Source organism: Symphalangus syndactylus, chromosome 10 (assembly GCF_028878055.3).
Source record: "Symphalangus syndactylus isolate Jambi chromosome 10, NHGRI_mSymSyn1-v2.1_pri, whole genome shotgun sequence".
NCBI lineage: Eukaryota > Metazoa > Chordata > Mammalia > Primates > Hylobatidae > Symphalangus > Symphalangus syndactylus.
The window spans coordinates 67,817,690-67,834,656 of NC_072432.2; the positions used below are offsets into that span (position 1 = coordinate 67,817,690).

General features: G+C 36.7%; 1 protein-coding gene across 1 annotated transcript; it reads right to left on the reverse strand.

Annotated features, from left to right (window-relative positions):
• Positions 1-5,978: 5,978 nt before the first annotated feature.
• Positions 5,979-13,077, reverse strand: SMR3B (submaxillary gland androgen regulated protein 3B). Its single transcript, XM_055296804.2, has 3 exons — positions 12,996-13,077; positions 11,642-11,709; positions 5,979-6,560 (listed from the first exon to the last, which is right to left on the reverse strand). Exons 2-3 carry the CDS (start codon positions 11,693-11,695, stop codon positions 6,375-6,377), a joined length of 240 nt encoding a protein of 79 aa, XP_055152779.2. The 5' UTR covers positions 11,696-11,709; positions 12,996-13,077; the 3' UTR covers positions 5,979-6,374.
• Positions 13,078-16,967: the final 3,890 nt, after the last annotated feature.

Consider the following 16,967-nt stretch of genomic DNA (forward strand, 5'->3'; position numbering starts at 1 on the left):
TTGATTTGCATTTCTCTGATGGCCAGTGATGATGAGCATTTCTTCATGTGTTTTTTGGCTGCATAAATGTCTTCTTTTGAGAAGTGTCTGTTCATGTCCTCTGCCCACTTTTTGATGGGGTTGTTTGTTTTTTTCTTGTAAATTTGTTTGAGTTCATTGTAGATTCTGGATATTAGCCCTTTGTCAGATGAGTAGGTTGCAAAAATTTTCTCCCATTCTGTAGGTTGCCTGTTCACTCTGATGGTAGTTTGTTTTGCTGTGCAGAAGCTCTTTAGTTTAATTAGATCCCATTTGTCAATTTTGGCTTTTGTTGCCATTGCTTTTGGTGTTTTAGACATGAAGTCCTTGCCCACGCCTATGTCCTGAATGGTATTGCCTAGGTTTTCTTGTAGGATTTTAATGGTTTTAGGTCTAACATATAAGTCTTTAATCCATCTTGAATTAATTTTTGTATAAGGTGTAAGGAAGGGATCCAGTTTCAGCTTTCTACATATGGCTAGCCAGTTTTCCCAGCACCATTTATTAAATAGGGAATCCTTTCCCCATTTCTTGTTTTTGTCAGGTTTGTCAAAGATCAGATAGTTGTAGATATGCGGCATCATTTCTGAGGGCTCTGTTCTGTGGTATTTTTAAAATATCCTGGGTATGATGAATCTCTAGTAAAGTGGTAAAACATATTCAAATTTAAAAGGTGACTTAAAAGCTTTTGGTGGTGAATGGGGAATTAAGTTGGAATTGATCTTAAACTACCTAGTTTTCTTTGCCTCTGTCTTTGTCGATGACAAGTTGACAATTAGAACTCCTGTCTGCTTTGTTAGTATGCTGATTATAGACAGTTTTGTTTCTGTACCCTTCTATGACTCAGGAAATCCTTTAAGTTAATATCTAATACTTCCTGAATTGTTACCTTCTCTAGTAACATGCTTATTTTGTGAAAAAGATGAACAACTTCTCTTTTTGGTTGGTGTTGTAAATTGTTTTGATGCCCAGTATATTTTCAGCCAAGTGTTTTAAGTACAAGGTGTGATTTGTTGTTGTAATGGATCATTGGATATGAAGGACTTAAGAATGAACATTGTCAAAATTAAAATAATTTCTGCATGACTCAGAGTCAACAAAGGATTAGTTTCCAAAGCAGGTGGCAGCACATTTCTTTTCAAAATAAAAACTGTTATTCAAGTGAAATTTTAATTAACACCTGGCTTTAAAAGATCTTGACTAGATATTTTCTGGAACAATACTTAAAGCAACAATTGCCTTTTGTTAAGGAAATTCAAGTTGCTGGTGTAGTCTCACTGCTGTTGGTGAATAAAATTATCTATCATGACATCTTTCTGATCAAGAAACTGATTTCACAGCAGAAGAATGTGATTATGAGCTCATGCATATGAAGTTCATTCTTCTTACCACATACCCCATCACAGAGAAGCATCTAATCTAATAAAACAGTGTAATGGCCTACTGAAGATTTTATGATACCAGTTGAGAGTATATACCCTGCAAGAATGAGGTTCTATTTTATAGGATGCAGTACATGCTTTCAATCAGTGACCAACATATGCATCCAGCTTTCCCAGGGCCAGAATTCATGGGAACAGAAATTAAGGCTCTTATTATTATTACAACTAATAGCCCACTCACAGAATCTTTGCTTTCTGTCTTTGTAACTTTGAGTTATGCTAGTTGTTCACAAAGGAGGAATTAGGACATTTTGATCTCCTCATGTCACTGAACAAAAATAAATAAGAGTTACTCTACTGGTTAGCAGGATTCTTCCTGATTACCAAGAGGGAAATTGGGTTGCTGCTAAAAAAGAGGAACACAGAGGACTGTCTGGAATTCAGGAGATTCTCTGTGACACCATTTAGTATGTTCATGTCCAAAGGTGAAAATTAAGGGGAAACTATTACAACCAAGAAAATGTATAACCACTTGAGGATTCAGATACTTCAGGAATGAAGGTATGAGTCAAGCATTTGGAAAGGAACCTTGGTCAGTGTTGAACTCTGTTGTTTTTCCAACACGTACAAAAGCAGCCTCATTAAATCCTCTCAGAGACTCCAGGACCAACCTTCCAGCATTCCTTCCTACTGGACTAGGTCTTAGACAAAGAGGACCATTCCTGTATACCTAGAGAGACCAACACAAGTCAGGAAGTTCTACTTTTTCATGGGTTTGCTTTTCATACTGTGGGACCTCCCTGCAAACTTCTAAGTTTCAATAATTTCAAACTTTACCCTTCTTTCCTCAGCCCTAGGAGTCTTAGCTTCTTTCTGCAGTTGCTACCTCCATGAGGTACCTCCGGTGTTCTCATTTTGCCTTTTCAGTTACCCCGTTAACAATTCTTGCTGCCTAGTTAATGATACTTGATATTAAATTCTTTTAAAAATAATTGGCATTATTGCTGCCTCCTGACAGCACCATAACTGATGCAGTGACTGATGGCTGCAACACCTACTAGGCTCCACTAGTAGCAATAGTCTTGGACTCAGGATGATGTCCAAACTCACTAGACAAAAGATTCATTACATACCAAGTTTATTTAGTGCTTACTTAGAAAGTATACAGAACAGGTAATAACATAGCACACTTGACAGTAGCTTGCTGAAGAATTGGTAAACTTTAGGCACAGCTTCCTCTGTCCCAGCCATTCTGAACCTGGGATGTATATGGTCATGAGAAACAAGTTTGAGTGTGATTGGAAAACCTCAGTTCAGAGAAACTTTAATGATACATTGATTGCATGGAAATCTGATGTATTTGATGAGTTATGACTGGCTGTGCTAGAGGCTCAGAGTAGAGGGATATTTCTATGGGAATACTATGGCCAGTCTAAACTACAGCAATATGCCACTTGTAAATGTGATCTGTTACTCCCTGAAAGTCAGAGTACTGAAAACAAAAGCTAAAATTTCATAGTTGGCAATATTTCTCTTTCACCTCCTTAGGCAATACATGCTTCTTTGAGGCCAATTCCATTCAGTTCTACACTCTGACTTCTGCTCATGTGATCACCTCTTCTCATTTCATTTGTCAGTTATATTGCTATTTGCTTGAAGTCATGCTGGATGACTCAAGTTTTCTTTTCTTTTGTTTTATTTCAACTTTCATTTTGGGTTCATGGGGTACATATGCAAGTTTGTTACCTGGGTATATTGCATGATACTGAGGATGGAGTGAAAATTATCCCAGCATCCAGGTACTAAGCATAGCACCCAACAGGTAGATTTTCAGCCCTCATCTCCTCTCACTCCCTCTCCCCTCTAATAGTTCCCAGTGTCTGTGGTTCCCATCTTTATGTGCGTTGTATTCAAATTAACTCCCACTTATAAGTGAGAACATGCAATACTTGGTTTTCTGTTCCTGTATTAATTTGCTTACGATAATGGCCTGCAGCTGCATCTATGTTGCACAAAGGACATGATTTTGTTCTTTTTTATGGCTGTGTAGTATTCTATATGTTTATATGTAGCACATTTTCCTTATCCAATCCACTGGTGATGCACATTTAGGTTGATTCCATGTCTTTGCTATTGTGAATTGTGCTACAATGAACATACGGGTGCATGTCTTTCTGGTAGAATGATTTATTTTCCTGTGGGTATATACATAGTCATGATAGTTCTGTTATTAGCTCTTTGAGGAATCACCACACTGATTTTCACAATTGTTGAAATAATTTACACTCCCACCAACAGTGTATAAGTGTTTCCATTTCTCTGCAACCTCACCAGCATCTGTTATTTTTTGACTTTTTAATAATAGCCATTCTTACTGGTGTGAGATAGTGTCTCATTGTGGTTTTGATTTGCATTTCTCTGATGATGAGTGATGTGGAATGTTTTTTCATATGTTTTTTGGTCACTTGTATGTCTTCTTTTGAGAAGTGTCTGCTCATGTCTTTTGCCTATTTTTTTTAATGGGGTTATTTGTTTTTCTTGCTCAATTGTTTAAGCTCCTCATAGATTTTGGATATTAAATCTTTATCAGATGTGTAGTTTGAGAATATTTTCTCTCATTCTACAGGTTGTTCGTTTACTTTGTTGTTAGTTTCTGTTGCTGTGCAGAGGCTTTTTAGATTAATTAGGTCCCACTTGTCAACTTTTGTTTTTGTTGCAATTGCTTTTAAGGACTTAGTCATAAATTCTTTTCCAAGGCAAATGTCCAGAATGATATTTCCTAAACTTTTTTCTAGGATTCTTATAGTTTTAGTATTTATTCTTAAATTTAAGTCTTTAATCCATCTTGAGTTAATTTTTGTATATGGTAAAACGCAGGGGTTCAGTTTCATTCTTCTTCACGTGGCTAGCCAGTTATGCCAGCATCATTTATTGATTAGGGACTCCCTTCCTTGTTGCTTGCTTTTGTTGACTTTGTGAAAGATCAGATGGTTGTAGATGTGTGGCTTTATTTCTGGGTTCTCATTCTGTTCTATTGGTCTATGTGTCTGTTTCCACTGGATGTCCCATCCAATCCCTAGCTTCTCTCATCTTGCATCTTCTAATCTCCAGTGACTTTTCTCTATTTCAGCTACTCACTGCTGCAGTCACACATTGGATTGCTATTACACTAACATTTCCTATTTCTAAATCGCTCATTCACACATCTCACTCCAGAATGACAACTGCCTCTCCTTCGAGTTTACAAGTTTAACTATTCCCACTGGAAACACCAGTTAATTGACCTCATGACTTTCTCCCGATCCATCAGCTCTCTTTAACCTTTCTCTCTTTATTCAGCATAGCGTCAATCATTAAAGTGACATTCTTTCTCATCCCTAATAAGTATTTAAAATTTTTATTATTATGAATAACAGTTAAGAAATACATTGAACAACATGTCCCAGTATGCATAAAGGTGAATGTATTTGTCAGAATAAGGGGTATGAAGTACAGTGCACTCTGTTGTTCCATTCCATTCTATTAATCTCATTCCATCTAATCCTATGTTATTTAATTTCATTCAGTTATATTTCATCAAAACTATTTCATAGCTGGGGTGGAGAATAAATTCCCTGCTATGGCTTCATTTGGCCATATTGGTTCCAATCCATTTCAGCTAGCTCTTTGATCTCATAAGCAGAGGGAGCGTTCCAGCAATTTGTTTCTTTTCTTATCTGCCATCCTGCAAACTTAAGAATTTCTGTTAGTTACTGTTTCTTTAACTCTTTGGGGCACTGTGTTAGGGTTCTCTAGAGGGACAGAACTAAAGGAATATATGTGTGTGTGTGTGTATATATATGGAAGTTTATTAAGTATTAACTCACAGGATCATAAGGTCCCATAATAGGCCGTCTGCAGGCTGAGGAGCAAGGAGAGCCAGTCTGAATTCCAAACTGAAGAAATTGGAGTCTACTGTTGGAGGGCAGGAAGCATCCAGCACAGGAGAAAGATGTAGGCTGGTAGGCTAGGCCAGTCTCTCTTTTTACATTTTTTCTGCCTGCTTATATTCTAGCCATGCTGGCAGCTGATTAGATTGTGCCCACCAGATTAAGGGTGGGTCTGCCTTTCCCACCCTACTGACTCAAATATTAATCTCCTTTGGTGACATCCTCACAGACACACCCAGGATCAATACTTTGTATCCTTCAATCCAATCAAGTTGACAGTATTAACCATCACAGGCACAGTTTCAGAAGTAACTCCTATTTCTTTCTTTTTTCCTTTCATTGGCTGAAATTCAGCACATGGCCATGCATAATTGCAAGGAAGGCTAAGAAATGTAGTCTACCTGTAGGTCCAGAAAGAATAGAGAAATGGATATTCCTTTGAAATAATGAGATTTGTGCTATAATCGCCATTTCTATGATAGTTAAATGATTTTCTCACTTTAGGAACACTCTAAGAGATTTGATATTTCTTCAAAGTCATTCTAGAGTAAATATTTTCTTAAGGGTTCAAATGATCTGTGTTCACTCATTTAGGTGACATAACTGGGGGAAAAATGTTGGCTCTGATGACAACAGTGGAGACTTCATATTGGTGCTCAATTCTTTATTTTCACCTCATTGGTATAAATGTTATGTTTGCATGGGTTTTTTCTACAATTTCGTTCTAAGATCATTTCTCCCCAAAGCTCAGCACTTTTGGAATTTTTCATTCTCATTCAAAAATGGAAGTGATTTTATGTAGATGTCTCTTAGAAGTAGTGTTGGGATTCATATTTTGGGTAGTAGAAGCAGTAGTTACAAGGGTAGTGCTGTCTTTTGTGGTGGTGGTGGCACCTGCTGCAGTTGTTCATATTTGGGGTGCAGGAGTAAGGAGGGTGGGATAAGTTGGAGAATTTACAGGGAAAAATGGAGGTCCAGGTGGATAGGGTCTTGGTTGGGAAGGAGGCTGTGGATAACCTGGGGCATCAGGATGGAGTGGAGGACCTTAGGGTTGAGGAGGGGGTGGTGGAAATATCCCTGGACCATAGGGTGCAGGAGGAGGTGGTGGGATTCTCCCTGGACCATAGGGTGGAGGACGAGGTGGTGGAACAAGTCCTGGGCCAAAAGGTGGAGGAGGAGCCACTGGTCCAGGTGGAAATGGTGCCCTGGGGCCTCCTTGACTCTCACCAGGCTGTGGAAATAAGAAGTAAATAATTTCAAATCAGATATTTCACAGTTAAATATAAGGGTGAATGCTTTCTATGGTAGGCAGAACTCTGAGATGGCCCCAAGATTTCTACTCCCTGCTGGCACATGCTGGCCTGACCTTATCAGGTGAGCCCTTTTAATAAAGGTTCTACAATGTCAGAGACAGAAGAAATCAGAGAGATTTGAAGCTGCAGCAAATGTTTTTCTCTGGGCTTTGAATCAAGATGCCATGTTGTGGGGAGGGCCACGTGGAGGTACATGGTAGACTGGCTATAGGAGCTGAGAGTGGCCCCTGGCTCATAAGCAGCAGGAAAGTAGGGGCTTCAGTCCAATAACCAAGGGACTGAATCCTGCCAACAACCATACAAGCTTAAAAAAGGACACTGAGCTGCAGAAAAAGGAATACAGCAGTGGACACACCTTTTCAGCCTTGTGAGACTCTGAGCAGAGAAGCCAACTAAGCCAAGTTTAGAGTTGTGGCCAAAGAAATTGAGATAATAATGAGTTTTTAATGCTACTAATTGGTGGTAGTTTGTTATGCAGCAATAGAAAACCATTACATTGTATCTAAGTCACATAGTCCGAAAGTCTATTATCAAAGAGAAAAAGTTTCTCTTTTGCTTTCTGAATACCTAGGCTCTCAATGAAAGCAGGGATAGTATTGACTAAAAAAAATATATAATGAACAAAAATCTTATCCTTTGCCTGTAGTCAAATCTGTCATTTAAATAAATTGTAAGTGGAAATAAATGCCCTTCCAGGATGAGAAAAATGTCTTATTAGGTCTAATTCAAGAGTTCAGGGCTGTTCAGACTTTGAACACTAATAAATTGTGAAAGACATCATGAGTACCTACTTTGTGCAATGAGCTAATGTAGGAGCTGTGGTGGGGAGCCAGGGTTACTAACAGATCTTCTATGAATCTACAGGCCGAGGAGTTACAATACAAGGCAGGATAAATATGATCTAAAGGGAAGTGAAATGAGTGGAATGAGTCTCTGGGGTTTCATGTGAGGGTTTGAGTTCTGCTTCTGGCTCGTAGAGGTTGGCGAATGTGGAATCCTTTTTGAGACTCTTTTTTCTCATCAGAAAAATGACGTTAATAAAAGGACCCACCTCCTGTTGTTATTGTCAGATTTTTGTTGTGAAATATTACCTGTAAAATGCTTACAGCGATGATTGGCTCAAGTATGGTTTACATAGAGCACAATTTTTAGAAATAAAAATAGCTGAGGCTGGGCATGGTGGCTCATGCCTGTAATCCCAGCACTTTGGGAGGCTGAGGCAGGTGGATTGCTTGAGGCCAGCAGTTCAAGGCCAACTTGGACAACGTAGCAAGATTCTGTCTCTATTTAAAAAAATAAAAAAAAATAGCTGAAAAGTAGTGCAAGGAACAAATACATTAAGGAGTTAAAGTGATCAGTTCTGGATAGGAAAATGATGAAGGATTGTTCTAGTGAGAAGAAGTCATTTGAAAAGAGGCTTAAAGAATATAAAATAAGGAGAGAGCATGCCAAATAGAATGAAAATACACAAATGCTCTGGGGTAAGAATGAAGTTCCACTCTACTGATGGCAAGAAGTCCAGGTTGCTTGGAGCAGATGGTTTATATAGGACACAAAACTACATTCACTTCTTGTGGTTCTCAGTCCCTTCACCTATTTGTCTGGTATTACCCTTGTTAAATCTAAACTTTAGTATTACAGTAAAGCATCTCTCTCCTGGATTCCTAATTACAGGTTCTTAACAATGCTAGAGGATGTCACAAGCACTATACCATCAGAAAGTTAGCGTCCTTCAGTGCTGCCTGAAATCCTTTTTTGGGTGTCTTATCTTAGATTATCTTTTCCCACTTCCCCAGAGGCCGGTAATTTTCCAAGTTGATGCCAGTTTTATCAGCATTCTCCACCTCATCCTCATTTACCCCCACCAAACTGGCTTTTCTCCTGCTTCACCAAGATATTTCAGGCAATTAGAAATGAACTTCCCTGATTTACTGGCCACACAACCTGGAGTCATTGATAGCTAGGAATTTTCTGTTTCTTTACAAGTGTCTTCTCAGGGACTTGGATCTGTCAGTCTTCCCTTTACTTCCTGTAACTATAATATTAGAATTTGTTTTCTGAGGAAAATGAGCCAGTTAAATGGCAGGAATTATAAACTGGATCATTTTCTTCAGAAAACAACTATCATTTATGTTCCACTCACCCTTCTCCCCTACAATCCTATTGGCTTTGCATCTCCCTTCCTGAATTCTAAATCTAACCACTTCTTATCATTTCTCTTACTTCCACTTTAACCTAAGTCATTTGTTTTTTCCCAAATTACTGTAATGACACCTTGATTTGACTGCTTGATTCTACTCTTACCCTTTCACCTAAAATATACAGAAAGTTTAAATAGATCATTTGCAAAAGAAATATCAAGTTATATTATTTCCCTGCTTATAAAAGGTTCAGTTTCAACCACCGGTACCCTTGTTGTTGACTTTCTTGTCACCTCTTTCCTTCAAAGCGAAACTTTGAAACTTTGAAAGGGTATTCTAGATTTGCCAACTCCACTTCTCAATTCCCATTTGCTCTTCAGCCTGGCTTCTGTCTTTAACGTGCCAGTAAAAGTTTTATTAGAATCACTAATACAACAAATGAAAAATGCCAAGGCACTTCTGTAGAACTGGCCTCATGTTTGTCTTCTCTAGCTAATGACATTCTGTGGTATTATGGAGGGCATTTGACCCAAGTGCTGTCAAACCAAAGACTAGTCAGGATGTATGGAATTTCAGGACTTGATTTTTAATTGTCAAGAAAACAAATCCTTAGTGTGGGAAAATACTCCATTCACTTTTATTGTTGAAACAATTAAAAAATTAGCTGAAAGTACCCTTGCCTCCTAAAGACATCCTGATATTGATCTTAATATTAAGTAATGAAAAATCTTCATAGTAAATATGCCCAATCACATTGATTAGCTCCCTTTTCACAACTGGCTAAAGGTAATGAACTCAGAAAAATGATGAAAATACTATTTTAAGAAGAAACACTATGCTCTTGAAGGGCCATAATTGGCACGAATCTCCTACATTATTTAGGAAGAGTACATCTAAGATATAGATACTTTGAACCTAAATTTATTTGTATTTTAATGGGACTAATAGTAGTTAGACTTGCTTTATTTGTGTGTGTGTGTGTGTACATATACACACACACGTAAATGACATGCTACCCTTCATATTTCCAACATTCAATAATTATTAATCATCATGAATCTCATATAATTAAGTTGGGGAAAGGTTTATTTCTATTTAAACTGCTTATGTTATCAGAAAACTATCTTTTTCTTTTTTCTTTTTTTTTTTTTTTTTGAGTTAGAGTCTCACTCTGTCACCCAGGCTGGAGTGCAGTGGCACAATCTTGGCTCGCTGAAGTGTCCACCTCCTGGGTTCAAGCGATTCTCCTGCCTCAGCCTCTGGAGTAGCTGGAATTACAGGTGTATGCCACCATGGCGGGCTAATTTTTGTAATTTTAGTAGAGACGGCATTTCACCATGTTGGCCAAGCTGGCCTTGAACCCCTAACCTCAAGTTACCACCTACCTCAGCCTCCCAAAGTTCTGTGATTGCAAGCGTGAGCCACCGTGCCCAGCCCAGAAAGTTATCTTTTTCAAATTAATCTTATAAAAAAATTTTATATAATAAAAGCCTGATACTTTGAAATTATAAATGTTTTTCTTTTGTATTCTGAGGGAATAAAAATATTGAAAATCAGCTTTATAATCAAGCCATTAAGATATTACCTTTAAAATATATCAATATATTTTATTGGTTTATTAAAAAGTATGTCAACATATAATGCTCTCAGTAATTTAGCCAAGGTCAGACTACCTCAGTAACCTGTGAATTTCCTGCTTTTGTTCCTTTTTGAAAGTAGATGAGGCCAGGCGCGGTGGCTCACGCCTGTAATCTCAGCACTTTGGGAGGCCGAGGCGGGTGGATCACGAGGTCAGGAGATCGAGACCATCCTGGCTAACACGGTGAAACCCCGTCTCTACTAAAAATACCAAAAAATTAGCCGGCCGTGGTGGCGGGCGCCTGTAGTCCCAGCTACACCGGAGGCTGAGGCAGGAGAATGGCGTGAACCCGGGAGGCGGAGCTTGCAGTGAGCCGAGATCGCGCCACTGCACTCCAGCCTGGGAGACAGAGCGAGAGTCCGTTTCAAAAAAAAAAAAAAAAAGAAAGTAGATGAAAGAGGAATTATTTTATGTTTCATGTTTCAGAATGATGTAATTTTATGTTGCTTGATTTGTGGAAGTCATAATCTAAAAAAACAGCTTTCATATTTTTCAATTTGATATAGATTTTATAGTACTTTGGTGGAAATTACTCTGGAATTAATATTCTCTTTCTGTCACTGGAATTAATCTAACACTACTTTGAAATCGAGTATGATTCTACTACTTTGAAATACGTGTGTTTAAAAAACATTTTTGTAATTTTGTATGATATTTAGTATCTCATTTGTCTTCAACCTGGTTTTGTATACAAAGTAGTTGTTTATATATAAATGCTTAGCATTCTCTCAAAATTTAGCATGCAAAGATACTTGTGGATCCTTGGTAAAATGCATCTTTCCAGGTCCCATAATCTGATACTCTTATTGAGGCTTGGATGAGGTCTTTACTATATTTTTAATAAGTGAGTTAGGTGACTCTGGTGTAAATGATCCATAAACTACATGCTGGGAAAATGGTTCCCTTATTTTGATTACCTGTTTTTATAGAGTTTTACCTACTGTGTAACTGACTAGAGTATGGGAACTTAACATTTATACATATCTGTTTAATGCAGTCTGATATCACAGACTTGAGCTGTCCAGTATGGCAGCCATCAGACATATGTGGCTATTTAAATTAGATTTTAAATTCAAATTTAAGCTCTAAACAGTGTTTCATCGATGGCTAATAGTTACTAATATATAAGAAAAGGTAACATCATTAATGTAAAAAGAAATCTGAAGTAATGGCTAATGAGAAAGTATAAAGATGTGTGATCGTGGTTAATGATACTTACTGTGAAACACGCTGCAAGAGCCCAAAGGCCCAAGATCCAAGTCAGCGATTTCATCCTTTCGGCTGCCTCTGAAAATAAGCACAATAGGTGATCAGTATGATTGTTTTTTATTAAAAAGTACTATTTAAAATGTCTCAACACTTGGATATAATGTAATACAAATATCCTACTATAGCAATTTTAGAGAATTTGCCTAAAATTATTTTGGATTCAGTATTACTGTGGGGCAATATTAGTAGGCTTATAAAATTTGACTTCAAAATAGTGGAAGTAGTTTTTATTTTTGACTTGTAAACTGATCCTGGGGATAATGCCAAAGAGTTGTTCATACATTGCTCTGAGCAATAGAAGCTTTTATAACTAAGGTATTTCCCTTAGAAGTAACTACTTTAACATGTATACTTATTTACATTTGAACACTTTGATATTTTAAAAATAGTAGGTACATTACTTTATAGATTTCTATAGATGGGTTTGAGATATTAACATTTTAACTAGATCTTATGTTACAAATTTTATTGCTTGGAACAGCTTAAAAATAAGGAAAAAAAAGGAATCACCCTGTTGGATATAGTCTAAGAGAAGAGTCACATAATATATTTCCTAGTTTTAACAACATTCTATTACATTAATTTAGTCTGTGATGAGTGGTCTCAAAGTGCTTCCAAAAATCCATATATCAGAGACCAAGGCAAGAACATGGAGATGTCCAGGTATTCTACTCTCAATTGGGTCAAATTTTACAATATATTTCAAGTACATGATAGCTTGAGTTCGGGGAAAGCAACTCCATACACCATGGTGCAAATTGGCTTCCTGTTAGTCAACTCTGCACATAGGTTGAGCGTGTGGTCTGAGCAATGGAAGTCTTGAAAGAATCCTATGGACAAAATTTCACTGGATATTCAATTATATATATGTGGGTGTGGCTATTCCTTTAACTATTACTTTTCCTATGATCCATTCTTAAAAGAAGTTTGAAAAACAAAAGAAAAACCAATAATAAAAATATTCTGTAGAGCAATCCTCTCTTTTAGAGTACACCTGAGAGTATTCTACCTTATGAAGTTCAAGAACTTTAAGGTACGTCAGGAAGAAAAGTCAATTGTGTACTTGGATGGACTGATTGGCCCAAATGCCCAACACGAATGTTTTACTCTGACCTGTAAAAACCAGAATTTTTCAAAATTTAATGCATTTAATGACTTACAATTTCATGTAAGCTACTTATGTTTTTGTTGATAATGAATGTTCTATGAAAAGCTCATAAAATGTTATCTTTGAAAATGTTATCTTTGAGAAAAATTTTAACATTCAAAGTAAAAATATTCAGTTTATATTTCCAAGTACCTACCTTTGTGTGAGGATCCGTCTTACAGTTGATTAATCTGCTGGTCGAAATGACTCTTGCCAGTTGAAAGACGGCAAATAAAGGTGAAAAGGGACAAGAAATCTTAGCTCTTATATATTGTAATGGATTTCTGTTGGCAATAAGAGAAAGGCTATTCGGAAATAAAATAACTTCCGAGTTGATGCTCTTCAAACAAAGATAGGAAAGTTGTTCTTGCCAATTTGGCAGTCTTTTTCTGGATTTTTTTTTCATTCCTGAAAAGCATTGACCTGTTCAACATTTGCTGTTTCCTGAGGAAACAGATACAACAAATCATAATATCCTATCACCTCAGAAAAACAATCTGGGGCTTGTGGTGCACCATTTCCTCTTTATTTCAAAGGAAAAGCTGGCACAAGCTTTTTCTATTCTAAGTGATTTAATGGGCCATCTTTTGTTATTTGCTAGTCTCATCATATTTTCTATTTTGTTTCAAAGGCCTACACATGTGCGAAATACAAATATTTTTAAATTGAATTCTAACATGATCAGGAGAACATATGGGAACAAAAATGATAATTAAAATTAAAAGTGCCTAATTAAATAAATGTTGCTAAATACCACACACACACACCTGCACACAGGTACGATGCATGGCCAGTAATGTAAAGAATATCTAAAATATCGCTTGACTGTTTGGATCATTGTGCTATATGTTGTGGGTTTCATGTTTCTATTTTTTAGTTGAAATAATGAAGTTGTATTATTGTTTCGTGCTTGAAAGTTTGTATATATCTTATCCTATGTATGGTTTTTCACAGTTGTTTTCATTGAGTAAGTGTTTCTGAAGGATGATGAAAATGAGTGCTGCTGTTAAGATTTAGATCTAAGTTTCAAAAAAGCAGGAAAGACAAATCTAGTGGTGGAAGAGGGATAATAGAAGGTTCATGCAGTTTCTCAGTCTTAACTATATTTTATTTCTTTGTGATTATCTTAAGGTTGTAGACTATTTACAAGACCTTATATATGCATTTTTTAGGAAGTTCTCTTTTCCCAAAGAAGAACTAAATGAGAACAACTGTATTTTAAAAATCATGTGGTTCTTGCCATTATTAACTTGAGACATTTAATTAAATAAAAATATAATGACATGCAAAATTTTTGATTATGGCAAAATTACACGGATATTTTGACTTTGAAGTGGATGTCTAATGGAAAATCACAGCCTTGTCTTTTTGATAAATCTAGGCTTTGAGCATAATTTTTCCTAAGCTAGATGATCCTATAATCTGTAGTTTTTATACATTATTATTTAATAATAACAGCTGTTACTTATTAAACCTTTAGCATATTCCATGTGGCAGGATAAAATGAGTTCTATTGTTATCTCTCTTGTACACATAGATGACATAGATGCTAACTAGCTGAGTGGGGCTTGACCTAAGTCTTCCCACTGAGTGAAGACCTAAGTCTTCCTACTGGGGCCTGAGTGAGTTTTTAACCAGCATTCCATGTCGCTCCCCAAATCTTAATAATCATCATACACTTAACTAACTTTATGTTACAGTACACTGTAGAGATGAATCAAGCGAACTTAATAGTCAGGTCATTCTACTTCAAAGCCAAATACCAACAATTCTTTGCTGGGTTATATGAGACAAGCTATTTTATCTCATTGTGTCTCAATTTCTTCATTTGAAAAATGTGCATATTTATAATTTTTAGGTCATGAAGATTACAACCAACCTTCCTCCCCTCTCCTCTCCTCCCTTCCTTCCCTCCTTCCCTCCTTCCCTCCTTCCCTCCTGCCCGCCTGCCCGCCTTCCTTCCTTCCTTCCTTCCTTCCTTCCTTCCTTCCTTCCTTCCTTCCTTCCTTCCCTCCCTCCCTCCCTCCCACGTTTATTGAATATCTGCTGGGTGTAAGACATAGTGCAAGTTGCTGAATTTACAGCATATCTAAGTGCTTAGTGTTTTAAAAATCCTTTGTGAGGTGGGATAGGAATAAAGAAGCTGCTTTATTCCTATCAAACTTCCAGAGTTGATGTTAGTTTTGAATGACTGTTCTTAATTTCATTTACTTTGTTGGAGTTTCACTGCCTTTAAAAAAATTCTGATGACTTAAGTGCAATACAATATATTCCTGGTTTGCTAATCTTAGCCCTTAATATGTTGCTGAATGATTACATGCCCCAACATCAGTGAAGATGGTTCTATTCCTAATTAACATAGAAATTTCCACTTCTTTCTTTGATGATAATTCAGTTTGTCAAAAGCTGAATGTCTCTTCTTTCTTGTTTTGATGCCAACATATTCATCAGCCAAATGTTTGAAGTCAAAGTGTGATCTACATTGTAATGGATCATTGGCTCTGAGGGATTTAGGATGAACGCTGGCAAAACCGAAAGACAATTTCTGAGTGGGTTGTGACCAGAAAGAATCTGAGGAACACAAATAAGTGGAAGCACACATCTATTAAGAAACAGGAACAGTCACTCAAATTAATCTTTAATTAACTTATGGCTTTAAAAGATCCTGACTCAATACTTACTAGAACAATATATAAAAGAGCTAATATCTCTGGTCACAGGAAATTAAAAAAGTGACAGTAAAGAAAAATTATTGTTAGTGCAGAGATTTATGTGACAGATGGAAAATATTTTCTTAATAGAGGTAGATTAGCAGAATTAAATTCAGTCATGCAGCAACATATCTGAAGTCTGATTTCCTGTTGTATTACACTCATTTCCACTGAAATGTAGCAATCATCATAGTTTCTTTGGACCTATGAAAAGTATGTGCTGCTTCTTCTTATTCAGAAGGAAGTGATATTATTTCTGGGGTAATGCCACCTGAAATACTTATCATGCTTTAGAACTTACAGATTACCTTGAAAATTTCTGTGGAAATATTGTTGTGTAGGATATCAATAATGCCATTGAGCTCTGAGAAAAAATGTGTTCTCTTGGATTGAAGTCTAGCATGATGAAACGTAATTAACAATAGCGCTTTTAGACTGAAGAAAAGTTAATATCTCTAACTTGTACAGCATGGATGCTGCAAGAAACCCACATCATATAGGTCTGTAAACTTTCTGGAAGTTGACAACAAATTTCCCTGAGCTTCCAAGTAGCCAAAGTTGAAAAAAAAGGAAAGCAGGTAAAACATTTACGATATCCATAAAATATAATCATGGTAATTTCTTGAGAAAAGTAGCTTTCCTTTCGACTGAGAGTCATGGGAAAATTTCCCAATATTTTTAAGCAGGAGTTCTATTTTTCTATAGTAAATACCAAATTGGTCTTCGTAATATAACCTGGATGTCCCCAGACTGTGAATGTAAACAAAGATACAATTGCCCTTTAATCAGAATTTTGCTAGATTGATAACCTCAACCATGTAACCACATAAATTCAGTTCCCCTTTCAAAATCTTTTTGGGGAACATTCCTGGATTCATCTTAATTCTAAAAATATATTTTCTTTGCTGTAATATTATTTTTACCAAAACAAATCTAGTCATACACGTTTTCTCTGTAAATGACATCAAGTACTTCAAGAATTTTAAACCATTAGTGTAATACACTTATTGTATAGTAAATCATGCTATATTTATTTTCTCACTGAATATTCAAAATAACTGCAAGACATAGGAAGATGTTAATGTCTTATTTATTTATTTATTTATTTTAGAGAAGAAGTCTCATTCTGTCACCCAGGCTGGAGTGCAATGGCATGATCTTGGCTCACTGCAACCTCTGCCTCCAAAGTTGAAGCTATTCTCCTGCCTCAGCCTCCTGAGCAGCTGGGATTATAGTCATGAGCCACCATGCCTGGCCTATTTTTGTATTTTTTTTTTTTTAGTAGAGATGGAGTTTCACCATGTTGGCCATGCTTGAACTCCTGACCTTCAGTGATCCTCCCACCTCAGCCTCCCAAAGTGCTGGGATTACAGGCATGAGCCACTGTGCCTCGCCAATGTCTTAGTGTTTTAAATGAA